General features: G+C 46.3%; 1 protein-coding gene across 2 annotated transcripts in view; it reads right to left on the bottom strand.

Moving 5' to 3' along the window:
- Positions 1–5807: 5807 nt before the first annotated feature.
- Kif5a (kinesin family member 5A) overlaps positions 5808–26173 on the bottom strand; it is a 31614-nt gene continuing 11248 nt past the window's right edge. Inside the window, exons 4-29 of one of the 2 annotated variants that reach the window (XM_013019319.1) lie at positions 25835–25939; positions 25539–25587; positions 24526–24581; positions 24255–24342; positions 23885–24009; positions 23013–23117; positions 22728–22876; positions 22456–22604; positions 22061–22236; positions 19241–19309; positions 18223–18429; positions 17791–17937; positions 15345–15533; positions 14921–15038; positions 14502–14566; positions 14295–14404; positions 13837–13938; positions 12638–12698; positions 12327–12398; positions 12065–12169; positions 9549–9765; positions 9161–9314; positions 8624–8706; positions 8128–8155; positions 7539–7651; positions 6075–6238 (exon numbers count right to left, since the gene is read on the bottom strand). In XM_013019319.1, coding sequence (XP_012874773.1) covers positions 7573–7651; positions 8128–8155; positions 8624–8706; positions 9161–9314; positions 9549–9765; positions 12065–12169; positions 12327–12398; positions 12638–12698; positions 13837–13938; positions 14295–14404; positions 14502–14566; positions 14921–15038; positions 15345–15533; positions 17791–17937; positions 18223–18429; positions 19241–19309; positions 22061–22236; positions 22456–22604; positions 22728–22876; positions 23013–23117; positions 23885–24009; positions 24255–24342; positions 24526–24581; positions 25539–25587; positions 25835–25939 — 2808 coding nt within the window. In that variant the 3' untranslated portion in view covers positions 6075–6238; positions 7539–7572. Of the gene's footprint in view, positions 6239–7538; positions 7652–8127; positions 8156–8623; positions 8707–9160; positions 9315–9548; positions 9766–12064; positions 12170–12326; positions 12399–12637; positions 12699–13836; positions 13939–14294; positions 14405–14501; positions 14567–14920; positions 15039–15344; positions 15534–17790; positions 17938–18222; positions 18430–19240; positions 19310–22060; positions 22237–22455; positions 22605–22727; positions 22877–23012; positions 23118–23884; positions 24010–24254; positions 24343–24525; positions 24582–25538; positions 25588–25834; positions 25940–26173 lie in introns of both variants that reach the window. The other variant, XM_013019327.1, reaches the window with a different exon arrangement.

Raw genomic sequence — 26173 nt, 5'->3', positions numbered from 1 at the left:
GCGCAGTTTATGGGCTCACCTGGCTTGGAGCTGGAATGCGGGAACTTGGTTCCCAGAGCGTGTCCTGCGGCCGCTCAAGGCTCGGACCCGTCCACCAGGCGGCGGAGGTGTGGCCCGGACCCGTTGGACCCGCCCCCAGGTCGGGGACATTTTGGCTGCCAAGTCACCGCCTTCCGGTTTTGCCTAGTTTGAGTAACCAAGCCAGAGAAAACGCTCATGCGTTTTCTCTTCTCTCTCTCCCTCCTTCCTCCCTCCTTCATTTAACCATTGAAGTATTTGTTGCGCACTTGTCCCCAATTCTGTTCTCTTAATAATAACTATTATATTAAAAGTAGTTGTACAAAGAGGTTACAGATCCTAAGTCGGGTTTAGGAGTATAATGTTTCTTCCAACGGGTTCCCCCGTTGTCTCCCTCCTGTCCCTACCCTCAAGTTATGTACTTCACTTTTTACACAATGTACATCGAGTATAATGGCTACCTTTGCTTACCCTTCCTCCATTGGTGTGCCACGCCCCCCATACTGTTTTTGCAGCTCATTCCTTCTGAACCAGAAGATAAGAGAGTTCCTGCCCTTTAGGAGGAGTCTAAAGGCACTGGGCTAGCCAATCAGAAAGTTTCAATATTGGCTTCGTATCAGAGCTGTGTATGAGACAAAATCCTAAGGATACATTAAAAATAGGGAAGTTCGGAAGTGGCACTGTAGCTCCGCTTTGTGCACAAAAAGGCTCAGGAACAGCACCAGGAATGTGGCTACAGCCTTCCAAGACCTTGTAGACTGCTAGGTATGGAAAGCTGGGTGGAGTTCTGGGCCAGAGGTTAAAGGGCTAACCAGATAGACATTAGTGTGCAAAGACATGGAATCAAGCAAAAATGATTCTGTTTGTGGGAGGTATAAGTATTGCGGTCATTCTGGAACCTGAGAACCAGTGGGAAGAAGCAAGACTTAGAGATGGTAGGCACTAGAGTTCCCATCTATGTGGTTTTAATCTATTTAGTATAATTACAGAAGTGTCGTTCATTCTGGGCTGTTGGAAAAATCGATGCACTGAAGGTAAACTAAGGCAGTGGCTGATGGATTGGGAGAAAAAGACTGAATCTAATGATATACTTCGATATTGATTTAGAAAATTCATTGTGTTTATTGAGAAAGGGAGATAGTGAGAATTTCAGCTTCTTGGTTAAAGTAAGGAGAGAAAGTGATGGCTTGGAAAAGAGTAGAGTTGGGGAAAAGATGAGTTCAGTTTGAAACCTGTTCGGGACACCTGAAAGTGAGTGCTGGGGCCTTGAGCCCAGCAGAGTATTCTGGGCAAGTGGATACTGATATAAGGATTGTTAAGGGTATGAATGGCATCTCCCAGAAAGAGAAAAAAGAAAAGAAACAAAGGCTGAATTCTAGAATAGAGCATTGTTTAAGAGGCTGATATAGCCAGGAGTGGAGGTACACACCTATAATCCCAGCACTTGTGAGGCTGAAGCAGGAGAACTACAAGGTTGTTTCAGAACCAGCTTGAGCTATACAGAGGGACTCAGGGGAGGTAGGAAGGGGGCTGGTGGCCGGTGAAGGAGCCAAGGAAGGCTGTAGGTCAAGGAACCAAGGGAGCTTGGTCATAGAAACCCAAGGAGTAGAATTTCAAGAAAGAAGGAATGGAAAACAGGGAGAGATGAAGCAAGACAAGAGCAGAGAAATTATTCTTATTTAGTAAAAGGCAGCCTTTGGAAAAGCACTTTGTGCAGAATAAGAACCAGATGGAGGTGGGCTGAGCAATGGGAGGTAAGGAAGTACAAATAGAAGCCAGGCTTTGGATAGAAGCCTATGTTCCAGCACTTAGGAGGCAGAGGCAGGAGGATTGGAGCTTGAGACCAGACTTGGGGTACATATTGTAGACCCTGGGTCAAAAAGGGGTAGAGGGGAGGAGCAAGGGGCAAGGAAGGAAAGCAAAAGTAAGTGTAGATGGGAAACTTGGCAGTGTTTCTGGAAATCTGCAAGAAAACAAGATAGGCAATTGAAGAGGATGCAAATCACCCACATTTTTGACGTGTTATTTTAAGTACTTGGGGTTCATGTAAGAAATCTCATTAATCCATTAAGTACCTGAAAGGGGCTCACTTTAGGCCTAGGAAAGAAGATTCATCATTTGTCAGAAGGAAAAGGGAAAGAATTTGTAGATATAGGTTAACTGTGTAGATGGGGAGGTGGGAATTTTGCTTATCATCTCTTTAATTTTTCCTTCTACATAGACAAACATTGTTCTTAGAGACAAGGATGGCAGGGATCTTGAGGAGTGAGGGTTTATGCCAGGTCCTTTGGAAAGCAGGAAAGGGAACGAAGAAGGGATACACAGGGCTATGGAACAGCCCTGAAGGGCCATGTGAGTTTGCAAGTTCTTCATCTTTAGTTGTTTCAGTGTGTGTGTGTGTGTGTGTGTACCAGTACTGAGGCTTGAACTCAGGGCCTAAATATTGGCTCTTAGCTTTTCACTCAAGGCTGGTGCTCTATCACGTAAGCCAAAGCTCTGCTTCCAGCTTTTTGCTGGTTAACTAAAGGTAAAAGTCTCCCATACTTTCTTGCCTGGGCTGGCTTACACTGTGATCCTCAGCTCTCATCCTTCTGAGTAATTAGGATTACAATGATGAGCTACAGGTGCCACGCCATTTGTCTCAATTTCTGTGCAGTTTTCTCCATCTGTGAAGCCTGGAGAAATAAGCAGAGAAGGCAGTGGGGGGTGAACGTGATTGTGGTAGATGATCTCAGTACCATAGAATTGAGCTGTTGGCAAGGCAGGCAGGGACTGTTGACACACTGGAGAGAAAGCAACTGACACTGGTCAGATATTGTGTTAAAATGAAGAGAACACTGTAGATACCTACCAATGGTGGAATGGTGCACTGATTAATAGGATACATATATGAAAACAATTGCATACTTTAATGAGGCAAAACAATGTATATTGACATGGTTCAAAGCAAGCCCAGGTAAGGAAGCCCATGAGACTCTTTTTTTGGTCAGTCAAAGGGCTTGAACTCTGGGCTTGGGCACTGTCCCTCAGCTCTTCAGCTCAGGGCGAGCGCTCTTCTACTTGAACCACAGTGCCACTTCCTGTTTTCTAGTGGTTTATTGGAGATAAGCATCTCACGGAGTTTCCTGCCCAGGCTGGCTTTAAACCGCGATCCTCAGATCTCATCCTCCTGAGTAGCTAGGATTACAGGTGTGAGCCACCAGCACCCGACTCCCATGAGACTCTTATCGCCAATTAGCCATCAGAAAACCCGAAGTGGCCCTGTGGCTCAAAGTAGCAGGGCATTAGCCTCGAACAAAAGAGCTCAGGGAAAGCACTCAGGCCCTGAGTTTAAGCCCCATGAACCCTCATTCCCCCCAAAAATGATTTGCAACAACACAGGGTCATCATTGAATTTATTTTATTTAAAGGTATCTATATACATCAAGTAAATACACGCTTAAATTTGTGCAGTTTGGTTTGTCTTCCACGCTGGCATGCAACATTTTGGCGGATGTGAGTGGGCAGGCCCAGTGCCTCTTGTGGGGACCTGGGCTTTCTGAAGGGAGTGTGGCCAATACAAGGAGCAGGAAGAAGAGGAGGATGGAGTTAGTGTGAAGCTTCTGGTGAAGCGTTTGTGTATGTGCATGTGTTGTTTCTTACTGATCTAATGAATTGTATTTTCCTTACATTTTGTAAAGAGAACGCTACTCCCTCAGTATCACCTCGCTTCCTCTGTTCTATACTTTCACATTCTCTTACATGTTTTTTTTTTTTTAAACATGGTACATGATTACATAAAACCACTAGATCCTGAGGTGTCCTGCTGGTAACTACTAGTGCAAGTCCACAAGTATATTGGCATCTTCCTTCTTTTCCCATTGGGTCTGGAGACTCCCTCTTTCCTCAGAATTGTAGCTTTACGGTAAAGAAGTCAGATTTGATGCTCTCTTTGGAGCAGTGGTTTTCAGACCCCTCAGGGTCTCTTAGGAATTTTCTATAGTACCTCAACAAGTGAAGTATAGTATTTTCTACTCCCCCCCAAAAAAATTAGAAAACGCAAATTAAACAGGTCTGCATTATTTTGTCTTTTTTGGGGGGGGCATTATTTTAATTTTGTTGGTTTTTGTGGTAGCAGAGATCAAGCCTAGGGCCTTGCACATGCCAAGCATGCTAGGCAAACACTCTACCACTAAGCTGTATCTATCCAGAACTTTGTTTTTATATCTGGGTTCTATGAAAGATTTATTTTGAGGGTCAGGTGCATGGCTAAGTGGTAGAGTACTTTTCTAGCAAGAAGGAGGCTCCGTGTTCTATCCCCAGTACCACAAAAAAAATTAAAAAATAAAAAGGTTTATTTGAAAAATGTTTAAAAATCACCATTATGGATTTATTCCTCACCCCTCTGGTGTTTTTTTCTTCCTGAACCTCTCCTTAATGGCTGAAAGAGACCCAGCAGGTAACAAGATCAGGACTCTTTGCCTTAAAGAGACATGGACTATTGCGGCCCAAATGTATCATCTGGCACTCACATGAAGCTTTCTTTTCTGATCTAGAAGAAGCTAGGGTTTTCCTACTGCTAGAAGACCTGGTCTTCTATCCTAGATAAAACTTAGTATCTGGGCTTTATTTCTTGGTTTGGGATGGCCAGTAATCTTCATCCCTGTAGTTACTTGGAAACCACCCCCGCCCCTCCTTTTTTTTTTTTGCCAGTCCTAGAGCTCGAATTCAGGGCTTGGGCACTGTCTCTGAGCTTCTTTTGTTCAAGGCCAGTGCTCTACCACTTGAGCCACAGAGCCACTTCTGCTTTTTCTGTTTATGTAGTGCTGAAGAATCGAACCCAGGGCTTCATGCATGCTAGGCAAGCATTCTACCATAAGCTACATTCCTAGTCCCTGGAAACCTGACTTAAAAAGTGAAGGAAAGGACCAGCTGGAACTATAACTGTGGGAGAGGGAGGCACATAGGCTGAGAATAGCTCAGGGGACAGCACTGGGGCCCAGCCCTTAGGTTCTACCACCTAAGGAAACTATGTTCTGCCCCTTTCTTTAAAGTGCACTTAATACCAGATGGAGACATGACAGAAAGGAGTCTTTGTGGGTTAAAAAAGAAATAACGGTGTGGATTAGGGAAAAGCTCAGCTCCAACTTGAAAGGAAGGCATCTGGAGGGAGTTATTTTACCAGTAAACTAGAAGCCCCAAACTAAAAGCCAGAGCTGGGAAGAGCATGCAGCCCAATATGGGAGAAAGGGAACCACCAGCTCATGGCTTCAACCTGAGGGCACCATGACAAAGACACATAGCTATTTCCTAGCCTGTTCACCCACCCCAGACCCAAAGAACCAATCATTCGACCACATTTGCCTTTAACTATCACCAATGAGCAGCCATTTGTCAGATTATGGGAAGGGGTCTGTCTCCTCCATTTTTTCAAAGCATTTTAAGTGAGCTCTGAGTTCAGATCATGAGATCTGGGATAGAGAGTACCAAAAGGGACTTGAGGGCTGGAAGCATAGCTCAGTGGTATCCTGCCAGTCTACCAGGTAGAAGACCATGAGTTCAAACCCCAGTATTCCACTCTCCCCCCCAAATGGGGGAGGACTTGGGTGAGAAAAGGAAAGGTCTTTAGCAATCCATAGTCTCAGTCCAGGGGAAAACAGGAAGAGGGAGACAAACAGCAGACATCTGCAAACCCTAGACTCAGGCAAGTGGTATGTGAAGAAAATGATATGTCCTGTGCTATATGTGCAAGAGGACAGAGGATCTATATGTCTTCTTAGGATGCCGAGACATTCTTCTGCTTAAGGCTTTGTATGTGCATGTGTGTATATGTGTGCATGTGCGTGTGCATGTGTGAGAGAGAAGGATTGCAGCCTTCTAGCTCCCATTTCTCCTTTAGCATTTTGTGACCTCTCCTCAGTGACTAAAACCACTCAGTGTGAGAGACAAGTATATGAGGGAAAGAAGAAACAGTCCCCTCCTCTCCTCCCTAGTGCCCCAAACGAGGAGGGTAGACTATGCTTAGAAATTGCTAAATATATTATCAGATACTTAGTAGGACAGAGAGAGGAGAGACATAGCAGCAGCTTCTGATATATAGATACAGAATACAAAGATAGACCGAGTAAGTAAGAGAAAACATCAAACAGTACAGTCCAACAATGGGGGCTGAGGAGGGAGTTAGTATCAGAGACCACAGGTTTTGCAGCATGCTGAAAGAGGCCTTAGTCCCTCTTAGAAACTGGGGAAGAAAGAGAAAAAGAGTGTGAGGAGCTAGCATGCAGTACAGCTACTACATAGAAACAGATGGCATATGTTCACACTTTGGTTAATAGTCTTTTCCGTTTAATACCAGTATTAGCCTACCCTTCCCAACCCACTCAGTTGCCCAGCCCCTGCTCCTCCACCCCTAAATCCCCCCCTCTCTTTCCTGCTTCTCTGCTTCTCCTGCAGTTCTGCTTGTGCATTCTTGACCTGCTATCCTGGGAATCCCCTGGAAAGGACTTGGCTTAGATGCAGCCCAGCAAGAAACTAGCTAGGTTCTCTCATTTCTAGTTGTCTAAGGATCCAAAACAGACAACAAAATAATCTCATCATCCAGTTCTGGGCTCTAAAAGCAGCATGGTGAGGATCTTGGTGACAGGAGAACCAGGAAGGTGCCTGTGCTAGAGGAGAGGCTCTGTTGAGAGACTATAGTTGGAGGGTGGGAGGATTGGGGGGTGGTAAGATAGCTGTTTCCCAATACCAATGAGCAATAGAGAGGGGAGTGCTGTCACTGTGGCCAGAGGATAAAGAGGTAGACTACATGAAGCTTTCCTAAAGGTGCCCCAGTTATGGGGCATGAACTCTGGGCCTGGGTGCTGTCCCTCAGCTCTTCAGCTCAAGGCTAGCGCTCTACCACCTAAGCCACAGCACCACTTCCCGTTTTCTCAGTGGTTTATTGGAGATAAGAGTGTCACAGCCTTTCCCTGCCCGGGCTGGCTTTAAACAGCAATACTCAGATCTCATCCTCCTGAGTAGCTAGGATTACAGGCGTGAGCCACTATGCCCAGCTCCTCAAGGTTTTTGATGTCACATGCATCAAACTGTGTCATAGGACACAGTTCCAAGAATAATCAGAGCATCTACTTTACTGGAGATGTCTTAGTTCAGAAAATCTCTATCCATCCAAGATTACTTTGGGGTGGAGGTAAAGGGAAGGCTGGAAATAATTTCCCAGGGTTTCCTGTGTAAGGTTTGTGACCCATGTGTAGCTATAAACAACTGCTCTTGCTAACTTCTTTTGACATGTGGCAGTGACCCCTAGTGGCAGAAAGAAGTACTGTGATTACTCCAGTAGCCAAAGGGAAAGCTTGGGGAAGTCGGTGTCCAGATCACAAAGGACAGCACAGATGTAGCCCCCAACAAAGGAAAGCAGGAGTTGGAGGCTAAATATATAGCAAATGTTTTGAGATGGTTAAGAAAAATAAATAGAAGCAGGAGAACCAAACAGTCAAGAAATGAGGCTCCTGGGACCAGTCAGGGAAAGCACTTCGCGCTACCTGAAAATGAAGGTATGGAGCCTTCACTGGGAGATTAGCTGGCTGCTGTCTCTTGGTGGAGAGGGAAATGCTTGGCCTGGTCCTCAGCCTCATAGCCACATGGCAGATCACTCCTGGAGGAAAAGACACAACAAGCTATGTACAAACAAACAAATAAAAGCATTTCTGTCCTGGTCACTGCTCTAAGAGCATTCTTGTGAGATAACCCAAAGGTCAGGGTTGAGATTATGCATGCTTTATGGGGAAATAGGGAGATACAAGGCCAGAGGGCTGTAAAGGATTTGATCAAGGTCACAAAGTTCCCAAAAGTAAGAAAGAAGCTTATCAGATGGCCATGGCATGTTGCTTCATGCCCCAAAACTGAAATGAGGAAAGGCAAGGGAGAGAATGGGAGGGCAGGGTAGAGCTCTACACCAACCCATGAGAGTGTCTGAGAGCTCTCTGACAATCCAGGGCTGGCAAGAATGATTCTCATTTCCTTCTCCCTCCCCCAAAAGCTCCAAGGAAGGTTGAAGTAGGGCAAGAGGGAAGGCTAATTATTTTTGCTAGTCCCACCCAGAGAACCCAAGGGTAGTGGGGACTGGTGTACCTATTGTCGTTGATATCTGTGGCATTTCCTGAAAGATCACCATTGAGAACAGAGGGTTAGAAGAAGAAAGGAGGCTGGGTGTTAGAAACGGTCTCCACAGACCTTTTCCCAACCTAACCCCTCAGAGAAACAAGCTAGAGCACCCTCTCCCCCTCCACCCAACACTGCACCATTATTTTACTTGACAGAAAGCTTGACAATCCCCTCACTAAAAAGTGAAGGGTACAGGCAGGAGAAATAAGAGAAATCCACTTCTAAGAGTTAGAGACCTGAAGGGTCTTTTCACTTGTTTGTTTTTGTGGTCCTAAGGATCAAACCCAGGACAACATGCATGTCAGGCAAATGCTCTACCACCAAGTCATACCCACTACGTGTATCTTGTTATTTGAAGAAGTTTGGTTAGTGTTTAATTGTAAATGAGGGCTACTTACTTTGCTTGTAACTCTCAATTTGCCTGAGTATCCCAAAGGATGGATTGCATTTCTCTGTCACTCACCATTGTCCATGTTGGCCTTCTGGTAGGAAGCCAAGGGGCCGCCAGAGGATGTGGCTCCACTGCTGGTACAGGAGTTAGCAAAGCTGGATAGTGTGAAGGAGATGAAGCAGAAGTTGAGAAGAAAAAAGGGTGAGAAGCAAAGCTACTTAGGAAAGTGTCCATGTGTCTGTGTGTGCATGCGTGCACACACACACGTGCACGCACACACACGTGCGCGGCAGTACTAGAGCTTGAACTCAGGGGCTGAGCACTGCCTTTAGTTTATGCACTCAAGGCTGGAGCTCTACCACTTGAGCCATGGCTCCACTTCTGGCTTTTTGGTGATTTAATGGAGGTAAGAGTCTCACACTTTCTTGCCCAGGCTGGCTTTAAACTGCGATTCTCACATCTCTGCTTTCTCAATAGTTAGGATTGCAGGCATGAACCACCAGCACCCAGCATTAATTAAGTCTTAACCAACAGTTGATATAATATTATGCCTTCTGAGGTCCAGAGAACTGTGGGTTGGGACTCCAGCCTATGCCCATAGTTACTTACTACATGTCTGACGTGGAGCTAGGTGCTGGCTGCAGGTACAAATTCTGGTAGTTCTGGAAAAGGTTGTTGGTGTAACTTATGCACTCAGGGCTCCGGGTGCCATAGGGGTTGGTGGGTGAAGATGCAGGGTAGTGACCGGGCCGAACAGGTTTGGCTGTGAACAAGAAGAAATGACCATGAGGAGAGGTTGGTGGTAGCCCTGAGTTGCCCTGGTCCCTGAGCTCATTTTTCTAAGGTCAAACTGAACTGTTTGTCAATTAACTCATCACTTTTTGAGTGGCATAGGAGAGTCAGGAGCTAGAAGAAATCATCTAGTGGTTTAGCTGTCAGGAATTTGCTGAGTTTGCTCCAGGTGATGATTTTACTGCCCCTGCTGACACTGACTCACCAATCTGGGCAGAATGGCCGCGCTTGCCAGAGCTCTTGTACCGCACAGCCTCCTTGATGCGGTCCACCTCCTGCTGGTACCGACGCTTGTCTTTCATGGCGCCTTCCTTGGCCTCCTTCAGTGCACCCTCCAAGGCCTTAACTCTCTCAGCCGTAGCCCTAAGTCGTTTTTCCAGTTTAGGAAGCTCACAACGCAGATCTGCATTGTCACGTACCAGCTGCCGAGTTAGCCAGAGGGAAAATGCCAAAAGGGGGTCAAGGAACCCCAAGAATGTCATCAGGGAACATAGTGGGGGGAGAAGAAAGGGGGGAGAGAATAAAGAAAAATCAAACTCATAGACGACATCATGTCCTCGAAAGGCCTTGTTCCCTTTATAATGTGCTGGTCTATCCATTCTCTCCTTCCTGTATCATTTTCTAGGCATATTTTCCGCATCATCTCCAACTATAATTCTGGAACTCTTGTGACAATGCCCTACCATCGTTTCCATGTAGCCTGGATACCCCCCTCCACGGTATCTCACAATTCATCCATCTCACCATACCTCACGGTACTATAGCTTGAACTAGAGATAAGTTTCATGAACTTTCCTTCCTTAAGCTGGCTCAAAACTGTGACTCTCAGGTCTCAGCCTCTGGAGTAACTAGGACTACAGGAGTGACCCATCAGTGCCTGACTCAACTTAAGGATTATAATCAATGCTTTACGGTAATGTTAGTTTTGTTTATTTGGTAATAGGGCTGTAGCCCTGGCTATTAAGATTCTGTCAACTGAGAACTTTTCTTTTTCCTTCTGGATATGTGTCTTCTGAGTAAGACATTGTAGTGTCCTTTTGTCCTTTTTTGTACTCTCTGCCTTTTTGTTCTCTGTGTTTTTAAGACTTTGGCACTTATAGCAGAAGCTTCAATGAGCGAGGGGAAAATAGCTTTTTTTTTTTTTTTTAACAGTATTGAGGTTTGAACTCAGGATTTTGAGCTTGCTAGGCAGACACTGTACAACTTGAGCCATGCTCCCCCGTCCTACAGCCTCTTTATTTATTTACTTTGATTTTGAAATACATATTTTTATTTGAGAAACTGATTGTAATTTATGCCCTCCAGGGAGTGAGAAGTAATTTGGTGAGATAGACAGTAAAAACAAAAACAAAACAAAACAACCCTCCATTCTTTTTGTAGGTCCATTAAACTTTAAGCCTCTTTATTTTGAGACAGAGAGGTAAAGTGAACACACAGGAATGAAAATAGAATGGCATAATTGATTGCAAAGATTTCCTGTTTGAATTTTTCAATAAGGTCATTACACTACTTTATAAGGAAAGGGAAAAAATATGTCAGTAAACCCTTTTGCAAGCCAAAATAAACAAATCTTCTGTCACAGGTTTGTGAGTTTTAATTGCAAACCAGATGCACTGAATATTGACTATAGGCTGAGCATTACACTTGGAGAAAAAGAAGCTGAAGTCCCTGGCTAGTGAATATGTCTAAACAAAATTTACGGAAGACTTGAGAGAAAGGGAATGAAATTTTGGATTGGTAGCTTCCTTAGGACTCAAAGAGCTACCGACAGTGTTGAATCTGTCTCATGGCTCTGCTCTTTAGTACTGGTGCAGGTGCTCTTGGTGTGCATGTAGCTGTGCAAACATTTCCTGTCCCCACGACTCCTCTGGACTGCCCTTCCATCTTCCACCTCCCCAGTCCATACCTACGGAACCCAGTTATTCAACTAAAGAAGCCCCAAGGAGGGGGACAGAATGGCAACAACTCATAATACAGAGTTCTAATTGGTCCCAACCAGAGGCTAGTTGGGCCACCTGGAGGTCACTATTTAACATCTGGGAAGCCTGTACTCAGACCTCGGAAGATGGAGTTCTCTCTACAAGAGAAAGCCCAATTCCCATGCTTTTTTTTTTATCTCCCCACCTTCCATCTCAAAGTCTGACACTAGGATCCCTCCTCCTTTTTTCTTTTTTCCACTTGTTGGTGGTGATTGAGCAGAGCCCAAAAATTCTGAGAAGGGAAAATAGGCATGGAACAAAGAACAAGGTAAAAGTAGGAGCAAAAATGATAGAAAGGAGGAAGTAGAGCTGGGTGCTAGTGGCTCATCCCTGTAATCCTAGCTACTTAGGAGACTGAGATCTGAGGAGTAAGGTTCAAAGCCAGTCTGGACACAGTAGTCTGTGAGACTCTTGTCTCCAATTAACCAGCTAAAAGCTAGAAATGGAGAGGTGATTTAACAGGTAGAAGCCAAGCCAAGTGAGATCATGAGGTGCTGAGTTCAAGCCTCAGTCCCAGCAAGAGAGAGAGAGAGAGAGAGAGAGAGAGAGAAAGAGAGAGAGAGAGAGAGAAAGAGAGGAAGAGGAAGAGGAAGAAAAAGGTAGAAACAGAGAGATTAGTAGAGAAAGTAAAAGAAAAAAGAAATTATAAATTTACTTTTCCTGAATCCCAGGGGCCTATGAAGATTTGAGGATTGTAGGACCTGGCCTCAAAAGTTCTCTTGGCCCTTCTACAGACTCTTACCTGTTTGTGAACCTTTGTAAGTTGTTCCAAGTTGTTCTCAAGAAAGGAAATCTTCTGTTTTTGGGAATGAATCCCCCCACTGTCCTCGGGCTCCATTTCTGCACTCTTGAGTAGAGACAAAGGGAAAGATATGGCAGTCCTGAGACCAAACAGGGCCCACCCAGGCCAGGCCAAACCAGTCCCAGAGTAGGCAGCAGGGCTAGAGAAATGTGAGGAGGGGAATAAAGTATGGGGCTGCTAAGACCCCAAGGATAGCACTCACTTTCTTGACTCGAGTCGTGACGTCTTGAACGAACAGCTTGCGAAGGTTGTGGAGGGTCTGGAGTTCCCGGGCCTAGAAAGAATGATGAAATATTGGGGCTAGCCAGATACCAACTTTACCTTCTCCTTCTCAAATTACTGAAACTTTCAGTTTATACAACCAAAGTGAATCACTCAGGAGAAGATGTGTCCTGATTCTGCCACAGACTAACTATAAAAAGGCAAGAGGAATGAGGACTAGATGCGACAGGGATGGCGGCGTGGGAAGCCCTTTCCTGCCCTGTTAACGTGGCACAGAAGCAAACCACTCACAACTGTCTCCTCCAGCCCCTTGAGGTCCTGCTTGGACTGCTCATGTCGCTCGTACAGAAATCTGCAGGAAGAGAAATACAGATAAGGAGGGAAACACAAAATCCTCAGGATTCTCCTTTCTCTCCCTCCTCCATTCCTCTCTCTCAAATGTTACTAATATTGGTTATGTAAGTTACTCATGTTTACTATGCAATAATTAGAAAAGAATCTTAACACGAGAGCTAAGCTGAGGTTTCTACTATTTATAGACCAAACTACAAGGTGTCCATCTTTGCAAACCCTCCTTTCTGTAGTTTTTTTCTTTTTTGAGACAGGGTCTTGGCTTTGTAGCCCAAGCTGGCTTTGAATGCACAATCCTGCAGCCTTAACCTCTCTGTTGTTCGGATTATAGGCATGAACCACTGTGCCTGGCTTGTAGAGTATTTTCTCTGTGCATACATAAATATATAGATCTACATTCAAATTTTTATGTGATCATGATCACACAGTTTCAGAACCTGCTTGTTACACTGAAAAGCCATTTCTATCCATGTTAGTTAATATTCAGTAGCGGTCATTCCTAATGGTTTCCCATTTCCTTTCTCTCCCCCTTTTCCTTCCTTTCCTGTCCTCTTTTTTTTTTGGGGGAGGGGCAGGATGCAGTCTTGAGGCTTGAACTCAGGGCCTGGGCACTGTCCCTGAGCTCTTTTTGCTCAAGGCTAGTGCCCTATCACTTTGAGCCACAGGTCCACTTCCAGTTTTTGAGTGATTAATTGGAGATAAGAGTCTCACAGGGACTTTTCTTCTGGGGCTAGCTTTGAACTTGGATCCTCAGATCTCAGCCTCCGAGTAGCTAGGATTACAGGCGTGAACCACCTGTGCCCAGCCCATCCCTTCCTCTTTTCTTTCCCTCTCCTTTCCTTCCTCTTCCTCTTCTGCTTTCCCCTTCCTTTTCTTCCCTTCTTTTCCCCTTTCTTGGCAAGATCTCACCAGGTAGCTCAGCTCAGGATGGCTTTGAACTCACAATCCTCTTGCCTCAGGTTCTCGAGTGCTGGGATTATAAGCATGTACCTCCACACATAGCTTGATGGTCTCTCTTTTTTCCTTCCCTATACCATCTGTTTGTTTCATGGCTACAAGTGTGTCCTGCCTCTGCAACTGTGTCCATAAGCAGTTCTGAGCTTATGTGGCTAGAGTCTGGCAGCAAATCCATCACTCACGTCAGCTCTTGAAGCTTGGCACTCTTCTCATGTTCTTCACTCTTTAGCTTCTCATAGTCAGCCTGAAGCTTCTCCAGCTCTAACTGAAGCTTCTGATTCAAGCTACAGAGAGTCAGGGGCATTGGAGAGAAAAAGCTATTAATGAGCAGGAAAGGAGGACCAGCCCCTCAAACATTTGCCTTCTTCTTGCATGAGTCCAGTTAGAATAGACAAATCTCCCTTCAGATATCAGTGGCACACACAGGTAACCACTTCCATGATAATAAGGAACCCTGAGCTCTCCAATTATGAGACCCAAGGTGAGTGACTTTTGTCTCCTGAACAACTTGGGCTACAATATTGTATAGCCTTGTTGAGGGAATGGCACTTGGAAGTTAAAGATCAGAAGGATCATTTGAGTCAGCACAGCAGAGTGAGAGAAGCCAGTGGCCACTGGAACCACTCCCAGGGACTCTTACTCTTGGAGTTCATCAATAGTCTTCTGCTTCTCGTTGATCTCATCCCGGAGCCGGGCCAGCTGCCGGTGATGGGCCTCCCGGTGACTCTCCATCTGCAGCTCCAGAGCCTTCTGCAAACAACCCCACTCCAAGCTCACAGCCAGACTCCGAAACAGGAGTTCTGTGAGGACAGCCCCCACCCTACCAGACCCCTTTGTCTACACTCACCTTTACTTCATCTGCATCCTGTGTGTCAGGCTCCTTGTCCTTCAGGGCCACTTCATGCACAGTTTCTACATGGAAGAGGGGAAGATAACACCCAGTTTACTTCCTTCAGAAAGAACCTCAGATTATGTCCAAAACTCCAAGCAGGGCAGAGGATGGGCCATAGAAATATCCGTCCTGGGCCAGGACAGTCCAATTTGACACAGCAAGGATAGAGAACAAGGGAAGATTCGTGGTTCATATCAAGTGTGAGCTAGCAAAAGTTTGGCTAAATAGCATGTGTTTGGCACCTATGATTCAGGTTGATGCTTTGGGTACGGTGCTGTTAGGTGATTTCCTGTGATGTTAGTGGCTTCCCCCCGCCCTCTCCCTTCTGGGATCTTGAATTCCAGGATGGCTGGGATGTAGGTCTAAGACCTCACCCTGGGCCTGGAGCTTGGCCAGTTCATCGCTCAGAGAGTCATAGGACTCTTCCAGGTGCCGCTTCTTCAGTTCCACACTCTGCATGTATTCTGTAAGCGAGCGGATCTTGGCCTCATGCTGGTGGAAAAAGGTTGGTGAGAGAAGAGATGAATCAAACTCCATCTCTCCTCCCAAACCCTCCCTGCCTGCTGTGCCTTCCATGAAGATGGAGGTCCGGCCAACATTCCTATACAGACTCTGGTCTCAGAGGGCAGGACCCCTGAGCTTCACTCTGTTGACCTGCACCCTCCCATCCCCCTTCCCTAGCTCTTCTGTTCTAGATTTCCATTGATCTAAGGACACTGACTTAATGGTAGCTGCTAAGGGTTTTATTTATAACCACAGAGTTGCCTTCTTCCTTTCTCAGCATCCTCAGGCACTCACCTGTGAGATGAGGAGCTGGCAGGACGAGAGCTCCCGCCCAGTCACCTCCATCTTGCGATGACATTCCACCTGGAGATTTTCCAGCTGCCGGCACCGCTTGACCACGGATTTAACCTCTGATTTGATTTTGCTGATGTAGAGCCGGGCTACAGTGAATTCCTCTTCAATGGCCCCGCTGATCTCCACGGGCTGAGCATGAGTAGAGGAGAAGGAGCTGCTTCTCTGCTTCTCTGCAGCACTCTCTCCCACCCTCTGACTTTTCTACACACATCCATGTGCACAGGGACTCCGATGGTATAGGTATAGCTGCTATTTCACATGTAAGTGTATTTTTTGCATTCACAGAACCCACCTTGAAAACTAGTATGACTTTTTGTCCCCACCTCCACCCCCCCCACCCCCGTCCTGGGACTTGAACTCAAGATCTAGGCGCTGTCCTTGAGCCTCTTTGTGCTCAAGGCTAGCGCTCTACCACTTGAACCACAGTGCCATTTCTGGCTTTTTCTGAGTAGTTTATTGGAGATAAGAGTTTCATGGACTTTCCTGCCCAGTCTGGTTTTGAACCACGATCCTCAGATCTCAGCCTCTTGAATAGCCAGGATTATAGGTGTGAGCCACCAGTGCCTGGCCTTTTTTTTTGGGGGGGGGTCGGGTTGTGGGGCCTGCACTCTAGGCCTAGGCGCTGTCCCTCAGCTCTTCAGCTCAAGGCTAGCACTCTACCACTTGAGCCACAGCACCACTTCCGGCTCTTTTCTTTTTGCTTATGTGGTGCTGAGGAATCGAACCCAGGGCCTCAGGCATGCAAGGCAAGCGCTCTACCACTGAGCCACCTTCCCAGCCCTGGCCTGACTTTTTTTTAATACATTCTTCCTATGTTGTGAAGACTAGCCTCAAACTCATGATCTTCCTATCTTAGCCTCACAAGTGCAATTTTTTTCCTTTTTTCTTTTTCCTCCTTTCCTCCCCATTTTTCTTTTGAAGTACTAGAGCTTGAACTCAGAGCTTCACACTTGCTAGGTAAGCACTCTATCACTTGAACAATACCCTAGTCCTTTAGTTTGTATTTCATTTTTGAGATAGGATCTTGCTAACTTTGCCCGGGCTGACATCAAACGTGAATCCTCCTGCTTTCAGTGGGATTTACAGGCATGCATCACCATGCCTGTTTGACTTATTGGGGAGTGTGTGTGTGTGTGTGTGTGTGTGTGTGTGTGTGTGTGTGTGTGTGTGTGGGTGTGTGTGTGTGTGTGTGTGCATGTGTGTGTGTGTTTATATATGCCCGTACTGGGGCTTAAACTCTGTCTTGGGTGCTGTCCTTTAGCCACTGCTCTACCTCTGTTTTTTGATAGTTAGTTGGATATAAGAGTTTTATGGGGGGCTGGAAAGGTAGCTCAGTGGTAGAGTGCTTGCCTTGAGGGACAGCACCCAGGCCCAGGTCCCATGACTGACAAAAAGAAAGGAAGAAAGAAAGGAGGGAGGGAGGGAGTGAGGGAGGGAGGGAGGAAGGAAGGAAGGAAGGAAGGAAAGAGTTTTATAGACTTTTCTGCCTGAGCTGGCTTTGAACCAGGATCCTCAAATCTCAGCTTCCTGAGTAGTTAGGATTAGAGGCATGAGCTACCAGCACCCAGCTTTGTTTTTTGTTTTTTTGAGGCAGGATTTCACTATGTTGCCCAGGCAGGTTTCAAACACCTGCTTCAGCCTCCTGAGTAGCTGAGAGTACAGACATACATCACTGCATCCAGCTTAATTTTTGTAGACAAATAGATTATCTATTGATCACCCACATAGGTTATTCTCACATGCACAGATCTGCATATGTCATTATTAACCAGTGTCCTACCTCTTGATCCTGCTATAGGCATATTTCTGTCATTTCTTATCTGTACCCTTTAGAATATATTTTCTGGTCTGGGAATGTGGCTTAGTGGTAGAGTGCTTGCCTAGCATGCATGAAACCCTGGGTTCAATTCCTCAGTACCACATAAATAGAAAAAGCCAGAAGTAACTCTGTGGCTCAAGTAGTAGAGAGCTAGCCTTGAGCAAAAGAAGCTCAGGGACAGTGCCCAGGCCCTGAGTTTAAGTCCCAGGACTAGAAATAAAATTTTTTTAAAAAACTGAATGTATCTTCCCAGTTAAGCTCATGTGAATCTCTACTTGTTTTCCTGAGTCTAGTCTGAAGGTATATTTCTTTCATCTTTGAGACTGGGTCTGTAAAGTACAGGCTGCTCTTGATCTTCCTAGGCACTTCTAACTCAGCCTCCTTAGTACTAAGATTATAGGAGTATACCCTCATGCACAGCTCTCTGGGAGAATATTTCTTGACTCTTTGGCCTGTCTTTTACAGTATCTCAGAAGGCTAAATTATCCCCCTTCCCTATTCCCACCCCCCCTCCCCAGTACTCATAGCAAGAATGACCTGAATCAACTGCTATCCCTCGTCACTTACCAGCTTAATCTCCCCGTTGCCTACGATGACACTGAACTCACTCAGGTCCTTCATCAGTCCATTCAGCACCTCAGCAATTCGTTTTCGCTGGTGTCCACTGACCTCCTGGAGGCGCTGCAACTCAGACTCCAGGGACAGCATGGTAGCCTGGGAACAGCCCCTCAGGTCATTCCCATCACCATTCTGCCCCTCCCAGCCCAGGCAGAGGCCTCTTGTTCCATGCATGACCTAGAGGCCTTTGATGATGAAAATGTAGGCCCTTCAGTAGCCCATGGAAATGAGAAGGGCCAGGACAGCCAACTGGAGTGGTGGTATGGAGAGAGGATGAGCATCCTGACATGCTGAAAAGTGGAGGTGGCAATACCTTATATGGAAGGAAGTAGAGAGTGTTCTGGGGTCAGGGAACCCTTGGGCCACTGGTATGTCACTTACCACCTTCTGGGACAATTCATCCACCAGAAGCTGATTCTGCTGGCTCTTCTCCTCCACCTCCTGGGACTTCTGGTCATAGTTGACAGCCAGCTCCTCCAAGGCCTGCAGCACTTCCTTCACCTCATCCTTCGCAGCGTCATTCTCTGACTGCAGGTGGCTCAGCTCCCGCTGGACCTTCTCATTGTCTCCTCGAGTGGACACTAGCAGCTTCAAAGGAGAGGAGAGATGTGGCGGGGGGCGGGAGGGAAGTTCACTGTCAGTGACCACTTCGATGGCCCCCGGGTCTGAAGGAACTGGACCTCCCAGCATGAATCAAGAGGACATGGGCTTCACAGTAGGCTTCATAGAAATAGGGAAATAATGGAGATACAAGTACACTTGGAGTCTATCATCTAAGCCTTAAGAACAGCCCCAATGAAGTTTCTGGATTTCAAGATTATATGGGTGACTAGCCTCAAAGCTAGAATGCCCTTCTGACATTTATTGCTTCATTCATTCATTTATTCATTCATTTGTGTTGGTACTGGGACTTGAACTCAGAGCTTGGATGCTCTTGCTTAGCTTTTGTGCCAAGTGGCACTTTACCTCAGCCTTTACCTTTACCACAGCACCACTTCTGGCTTTTTTGTGGGTAATTGGAGATAAGAATCTCACAGCCAGGTACTGGAGGCTCATGCCTGTAATCCTAGCTACTTAGGAGGCTGAGATCTGAGGATCATGGTTCAAAGCCAGCCTGGGCAGAAAAGTCAGTGAGATTCTTATCTCTAATGAAACACCAGAAAACCAGACACGATACTGTGGCTCATGTGGTAGAGCAATAGCCTTAAGCTGAAGAGCTCAGGGAAAGTGAGCAGGCCCAGAGTTCAAGCCCCATAATTGACCCCCCCCACACACAAAATCTCACAGACTTTCCTGCCCAGGCTCCTAAGTAATAAGGACTAGGTACCCAGCCTGATACCCAATCTCAAAGAAGCCTTTTGTATGTCTTTTCCACTGGCATCCAGTCCCCACTCATTACCTCCTCCTGGTCCAGCATTTGCTGCTTAAGCTTCTCGATGAGTTGGCTCTGCTGGTTGATCTCATCATCCTGTCAGAGGCAAGGGAGAAAGAGTAAGAGGAGCTATCTGTTCCAGTTTAGAGTTCTGGGGCTTGCTTGTGGGGGTAGAAGTTCAATCCTAACGAAACTCTGAAGAGCTCAGGTTTTAAGTTTGAAAACTCATATGCTAAATGAAGTCATTCTCTTGGCTTTTTTCCATGACTCCAGCAATTATTTTAAATTCCTTTCTTGCAGGAAGTTGCCATAACCTTGAAAATACAAAGCAAAGAAATCTAGAATTCTCACTCTAACATACTCCTAAACAGCAAAGATAGCAAAGCAAGCAAAAAACAAAGCCTGTAGCTGAGTATAGTGGCACATGCCTATAATTTCAACACTTGGAAATCTGAGGAAAGAGGATGTAGAGGTTCAAGCCAGCCTGGACTACACAGTGATACAAACCAAACAAAAGAAACCAAAACAAAAGAAACAAACACAAAATAAACCTAGTCCTGTAATAAGTTAATGGTTAAATACATTTTGATAAATAGACTCAGGCACCCATTTGAAAATACTTCTATGCTGGGTGCCAATATCTCATCCCTTTAATCTTAGCTACTCAGGAGCCTGAGATCTGAGGATCATGGTTTGAAGCCAGCCCAGGCAGTACAGTCTGTGAGACTCTTTTTTTTTTTTTTGGGTCCGGTCGTGGGGCCTGAACTCTGGGCCTGGGCGCTGTCCCTCAGCTATTCAGCTCAAGGCTAGCGCTCTACCACTTGAGCCACAGCGCCACTTCCGGCTTTTTTCTTTTTGCTTATGTGGTGCTGAGGAATCAAACCCAGGGCCTCAATGCATGCAAGGCAAGCGCTCTACCACTGAGCCACCTTCCCAGCCCCCAGTCTGTGAGACTCTTATCTCTACCTAACTACCAAAAATCCAGAAGCAAATCTATGGCTCATGGGCTAGAGCACTAGATTTGAACAAAAAGGCTAAGGGACAGCACCCAGACCCCTGAGTTCCAGCCTAGGACTGGCACAAAAAAAAACTTTTATGAAGAATTATTAATGAAGTAAAAAATGTTTATGATATAATATTACAAAAAAGGATGCAAATTACATATAAAATAGACTGTACATCAATTACATGTGTTTATACACATAAAACAAAATGTTAGGAGTTATTTCTTTTTCTTTTTTTTTTTTTTTTTGGTCATGGGGCTTGAGACTTGGGCCTGGGCTCTGTTCCTCAGCTCTTCAGTTCAAGGCTAGTGCTCTACCACTTGAGCCACAGCACCACTTCCAGTTTTCTGTTGGTTAATTGGAGATAAGAGTCTTATGGACTTTCCTGCCTGGGCTGGCTTTGAGCTGTGATCCTGATCCTCAGATCTCAGCCCCCTGAGTAGGTAGGATTACAGGGGTGAGCCACTGGTAACTGGCAAGAGTTATTTTTTTTGTGGGGGGTGTCCAGTTGTGGGCCTGAACTCTGGGCCTGGGCGCTGTCACTCACCTCTTCAGCTCAAGGCTAGCACACTACCACTTGAGCCATAGCACCATTTCAGTCTTTTTTTTTCCTTCCTGCTTATGTGGTACTGAGGAATCGAATCCAGGGCCTCATGCATGCAAGGCAAGCGCTCTACCACTGAGCCACCTTCCCAGCCCAAGAGTTTTTTGTTTTTGTTTTTTTGGTCGTGGGGCTTGAACTCTGGGCCTCTTCAGCTCAAGGTGAGCGCTCTTACCACTTGAGCTACAGCGCCACTTCTGGTTTTTCTGGTGGTTTATTGGAGATAAGAGTCTCACAGAGTTTCCTGCCCGGGCTGGCTTTGAACCGTGATCCTCAGATCTCAGCCTCCTGATTAGCTAGGATTACAGGTGTGAGCCACCAGTGCCTGGCTCCCAAGAGTTATTTCTTAATGGCAGAGTGATGGATAGTTTTAGTTTTCTTCTACCTATTTTTATTTATTTTCCACATTATCAACAATGAGCATTTATTCCTTTTTAAATCAGAATACAAACAGGAGGTGTGGCTCATCAGTAAAGCATCTGCCTAACAAGTATGAGCTCTAATCCTAGCTACTGAGAAGACTGAGATCTGAGGATCACAGTTTGAAGCTAGCCCAGGCAGACACTCTAAGAGCAAAAACAAACAAACAAACAAAAAACCCAAAACAGCAAAAAGCCAGAAGTGGAGATGTGGCTCACATGGTAGAGCACCAGCCTTGAATGAAAAAGCTAAACAATAGTACAAGCCCTTGAGTTCAAGCCCTAGTATGGGGGGGAGGGGAGGGAGTGGGCAGAGAGAGAATCAGAAAACAGCCAGGAGCCAGTGGCTCACACCTGAAATCCTAGCTACTCAGGAGGCTGAGATCTAGGGACTGTGGTTTGAAGCCAGCCTGGGCTGGAAAGTCCATGAGACTTTTATTTTTAACACCAGAAAACCAGAAGTGGAGCTATGTGTGGCTAAAAGTGGTAGGGTGCAAGCCTCGAACAGAAAAGCTCAAGGACATACCCAGGCTTTGAGTTCAAGCCACATGACCAACCACCCCCTACCCCCCACAAAAAAAAGTCAGGAAACATTGGTACAGGGCTGGAAATGTGGCTTCGTGAAGCCCTGGGTTCAATTCTTCAGTACCACATAAACAGAAAAGGCCAGAAGTGGTGTTGTGGCTCAAGAGGTAAGAGTGCTAGAGCAAAAGAAGCTCAGAAACAGTGCCCAGGTCCTGCGTTCAAGCCCCAGGACTGGAAAAAAATTGGTACCAGCTGTCTTTTGTTATCCCTCACCTGGTCCCTTCCCGGCTGCCCTCACCTTGTCATCAAGCTGCTTATACAGGCGGCGAATCTCCTCCTCGTATTTCTGCCTCTCCTCAGGTGCAATGCGTACCACAATGGATGAGTTATCATTCACAGGGGTCTCCTCACAGACCTCAGCTCCCAGGGAGGCATCCTCCCCGGCCAGGCGCTCTGTCTCAGGCACATTCTCTCCTAGTAGAGGGGCAGAGCAAGAAGAGGGATGGAGAAGCAAAAGCTGCATGCACAAGTCCTTTCTCCACCTTTTGGAGTAATCACCCTCTTTCCTTCTGCCTCATGACTGCTGCACTGTATCCCTCTTCCTGGAGACTGGCCTGGCTTTAAGTGCTGTCCATAAGCCATGGCTTCCCCTATTCCCCCACATCTATTATTCCCACAGGCTCCCTCTCTAACCATTGCGCCACCGGCTCAGCTCAGCCTCTAGTTTGGCAATGGTCTCCTTCTGGGCCTTGGTCTTTTCCTTTTCCTTCTCGTATTTCTTCTTCCACTGCTCAGCAGTCAACTCCAGATTCACTGAGGCAGTATTCTTAATGGTCTTTGCTCTGGGTGAAGAGAAGAAACAGAGATGAAACCTACATTAGGTTTGGGGGACACTGGAGAGATAGTTACAGGTGCTGAGGTAGGGGTCAGGTTCTAGGAACCCCCCTGGGGACCCTGCCACTGACCGTTGCCCAAACATCAGGGTAGACTTGGTCTCCGCATCATTGTAACTAGATGGTGAGCAGCAGATGAACATGGTTGTCCTGCAGTTTCCCCCCAGAGAGTCCTGGAGAATCCGTGTCATTTTGCTATCACGATATGGAACGTAACTTTTCTGGGGCAGAAGAGAGACAATACCTCAGGAAAACAAATTCAACAAGAAAGGATAATGGTGCTGTCTATTGGGGTATGATTGGAGAAGATGCCAAAAGGTGGGGTTGGAGGGGTAAAAGGGACTAGGGAGCACATACAGTGCCCTCAGCTAGTGCAGAGATCACATTCCCCAGGGCCGACAATGACTTGTTGATATTCTTTGCCTCATCCAGCACGGCTCCCTCTGCTCCAGTCTTGCTGACCTGCCGAGGTATTAAGGGACAAGTGTGTCATGAGCAGCTGCAAAAACTGTCACCACCTTTTCTATACCTGAGGGAAACTAGTCTAAAAAAGAAGAGGAAGGAATGGGGAAGAGGACAAAGAGTTGCTTGGCAAGGATCAGGGAGACCATTCCTCTATTCCCCTAAACTTTTGCCAAATTCTTCCCCTCACCCCCATATTGCACTTATATGAAATGTTCAGGACAGGCAAATCTATAGGCAGGAAATATCAGTGGTTGTCACAGGAGGGGAAAATGAAAAGAGATATTAATGGGCAATGCAAATGTTCTGAGATTGGACAATGGTTATGGTTGCATAACTTGGGAAACATACTAAATCCACTGGACTATATACTTTAAAATGGTGAACTTTCTGTTTATGTGAAACATATCTCAGTTTTAAGGGTTATGTTTTTTTGTTCTTGTTTTTCTGGTTGCAAGGCTTGAACTCATGGTCTGGCTGCTGTCCCTGAGCTCTTTTGCTCAAGACTAACACTTTACCACTTGGAGCCACAGCCCTACTTCTGGTTCTCTAATGGTTAACTGGAGATAAGAGTCTCACAGGACTTTTCCTGCCCCGGCTGGCTTTGAACTATGATCCTCAGGTCCCAGCCCCCTGATTAGCCAGGATTACATGGGTGAGCCACCAGCACCTGGCTAATTTTTTAAAGTTTTAAATGAAAGCAATGTCCCCCAACCCCGCAAGGCCTTCTTCTCTACCCACCCACCCTATTGCACAGAAAACCAAACCTTCTCACTCCCTGCCAGGTCCACAAGATACAGCTTCCCACTGAGTTTCTGCTCAGTCTCCATGTTCTCCTGCTTGATATTGATGAGAAAGATGCTGTGGCTTCGAGAGCTGTGCTCATTCATGTCTGCAGGAGCAGGAAAGAAACAGGACCTGGACCAACCCCCTCAGAACCATGGCCCTCAGCCATGGTGCCCACTGGCTGCCACTCCCCACCACCAGGACAGAAGAGCTCTCTGGGACCAGCTTGTCACCTCATCTACCAGGCAAAGGGTCCCTACTCTAGAAGACACAGTCCTTGCTTACTTGCCCCCCAAGGGGGCAGAGGAGAGAGTTAGGTATGACTCAAGAGCCACTTGTATCCCCACTCACTGGTGACAGCCACATGACGATTGGATTTCCCTTCATCAATCACATCCAAAATCTCCTCAGGGCTGGACACAAAGCGTTCGGTACATCCCTGCAGGGGACAAATGGACAGTGACCCATTAACTCTGATCTGCAGATTAAATTGCCTGCCTACTGCCCAAGTGACCTCTCAAGTCCCAAGAATCTCTACAGCCTCTTGGCACATTACTCCTCTAGCCTCTGGGTCAGTGGCCCATCTTCCTCCCAGCCTTGCACCACGTCTACCCACTCTCACCTTGACAAATGGCACTCGGTTCTTATCTTCATGCACAGACAGGTTTGTCTTAGTCACTGAAGCAAAACAGAATCGGGTGAGGAAAGCCAATGCTGCCACCCCACCCCCTGCACCCTGAAATCAAGCTAAAGGGAAAAACACTTGGTGACGTCCAGACTCCATATTCTCACTGTCAGCTCTTCCCCCTCCTCCTCCCAGTCCTCTTCCTCTTCCTCCTCCTCCTCCCCCTCCTCCTCCTCCCCCTCCTTTTCCTCCTCCTTCTTTTTTTCCTCCTCCTTCTCCTTTTCCTCCTCATCTTCTCCTCCTGCTCTCAGGCTCCAGCTCCAGGACTCTACCTCTTCTCTGCTTATGTGTAGGCCAGGGCCTCTGAACTCATCTTCTGACCTACCCTCCCACTTTGGAGAAATTATTATTATAGTTTGAGGCAGTACTCAGGATTGAACCCAGACTCATACATGCTGCACAAGTGTTTTACCACTGAGCTATATTCCCATTGCTTATTTTTTTGTTTTGAGATAGGGTCTTGTCTAGGTAGCCCAGAAGGGCCTAAAAATTTGTGATCCTCCTTTCTCAGCTTCCTGGGTAGCTGAGGTATTTCAGGTGTACCTCTGAACTTAGCTGAAAATTCTTGGTGAGTAGAGCTAACAGACTCAGATGTGAAGGAGTGTGTCCCATGTGCTAAATAGTAACTAACCCCCAGAGAAAGATGATTTCTTTTGGTGCTGATCCTAGGGTTTAATCTGAGGGCTTAGACACTGTTCCTAACTTATTTTGCTCAAGGCTAGCACTCTACTACTTGAGCCACAGCTCCACTTCCAGCTTTTTGGTAGTTAATTGGGAATAAGAGGCTCATGGGCTTTCCTGCCCAGGCTAGCTTCAAACTGTGATCCTCAGATCTCAGTCTCCTGAGAAGCCAAGATTACAGTTATAAGCCAGCCACCAGTCCCCAGCAAGATGGTCTTTCTTTCCTCACCCTTCTCACGCACCATTGCCTACTAGAGCTAAACACTCACCATCTAGAAGGTCACGAATTTTGTCCAGGTAAATCTCAAAATATGAAACCTGGTTGGGAAAAAAGTAGTATGATGTGACAAAGTCTTATCTTTACTTTAATACAAGAATCCCAGACTAATGTGATCTGCTTAAAGGGTGGTAATAGCCGAGAAATAAGAAGAGAACACCTTAGTAGAGAACTGAGGTAATTAGAAAAGGAGTGTAAAGCTGGGGAACCCAGGAGTTCAGTGGGTTCACTCTGAACCTTCCCCTTCAAGTCCCCATCTAAGGGTGCCAACTGTCATGCCCCAGTCACCTTGATGTGGAACTCGAGGTTCTCATCCATGGAGTAAATGTGGTTGAAGATGTCCCGGGCAATTCGAGGAATGATTCCCATCAGCTGGGGGTCGTGCAGCTTTCCCTAAGGAGTGAGGACATCCAGCATGAGGGTAGGGCTCAGGGGGAAGACAATGTAGCAGAATACAGGAGAACACAGAAATATACAAGGCAACACAAAAGTAACAGGGCAGGAACAATGGTACCTGAAGTTAGGAGATAGTCACCTCTATGTCAATCTTTTAATTGAAGGAGGCTGTGTGTGTGTGTGTGTGTGTGTGTGTGTGTGTGTGTGTGTGTGTGTGTGTGTGTGTGTGTG

Source organism: Dipodomys ordii, unplaced genomic scaffold (genome assembly GCF_000151885.1).
Source record: "Dipodomys ordii isolate 6190 unplaced genomic scaffold, Dord_2.0 Scaffold3, whole genome shotgun sequence".
Taxonomy (NCBI): Eukaryota; Metazoa; Chordata; class Mammalia; order Rodentia; family Heteromyidae; genus Dipodomys; species Dipodomys ordii.
This window is presented reverse-complemented; position numbering and strand designations above follow the sequence as displayed.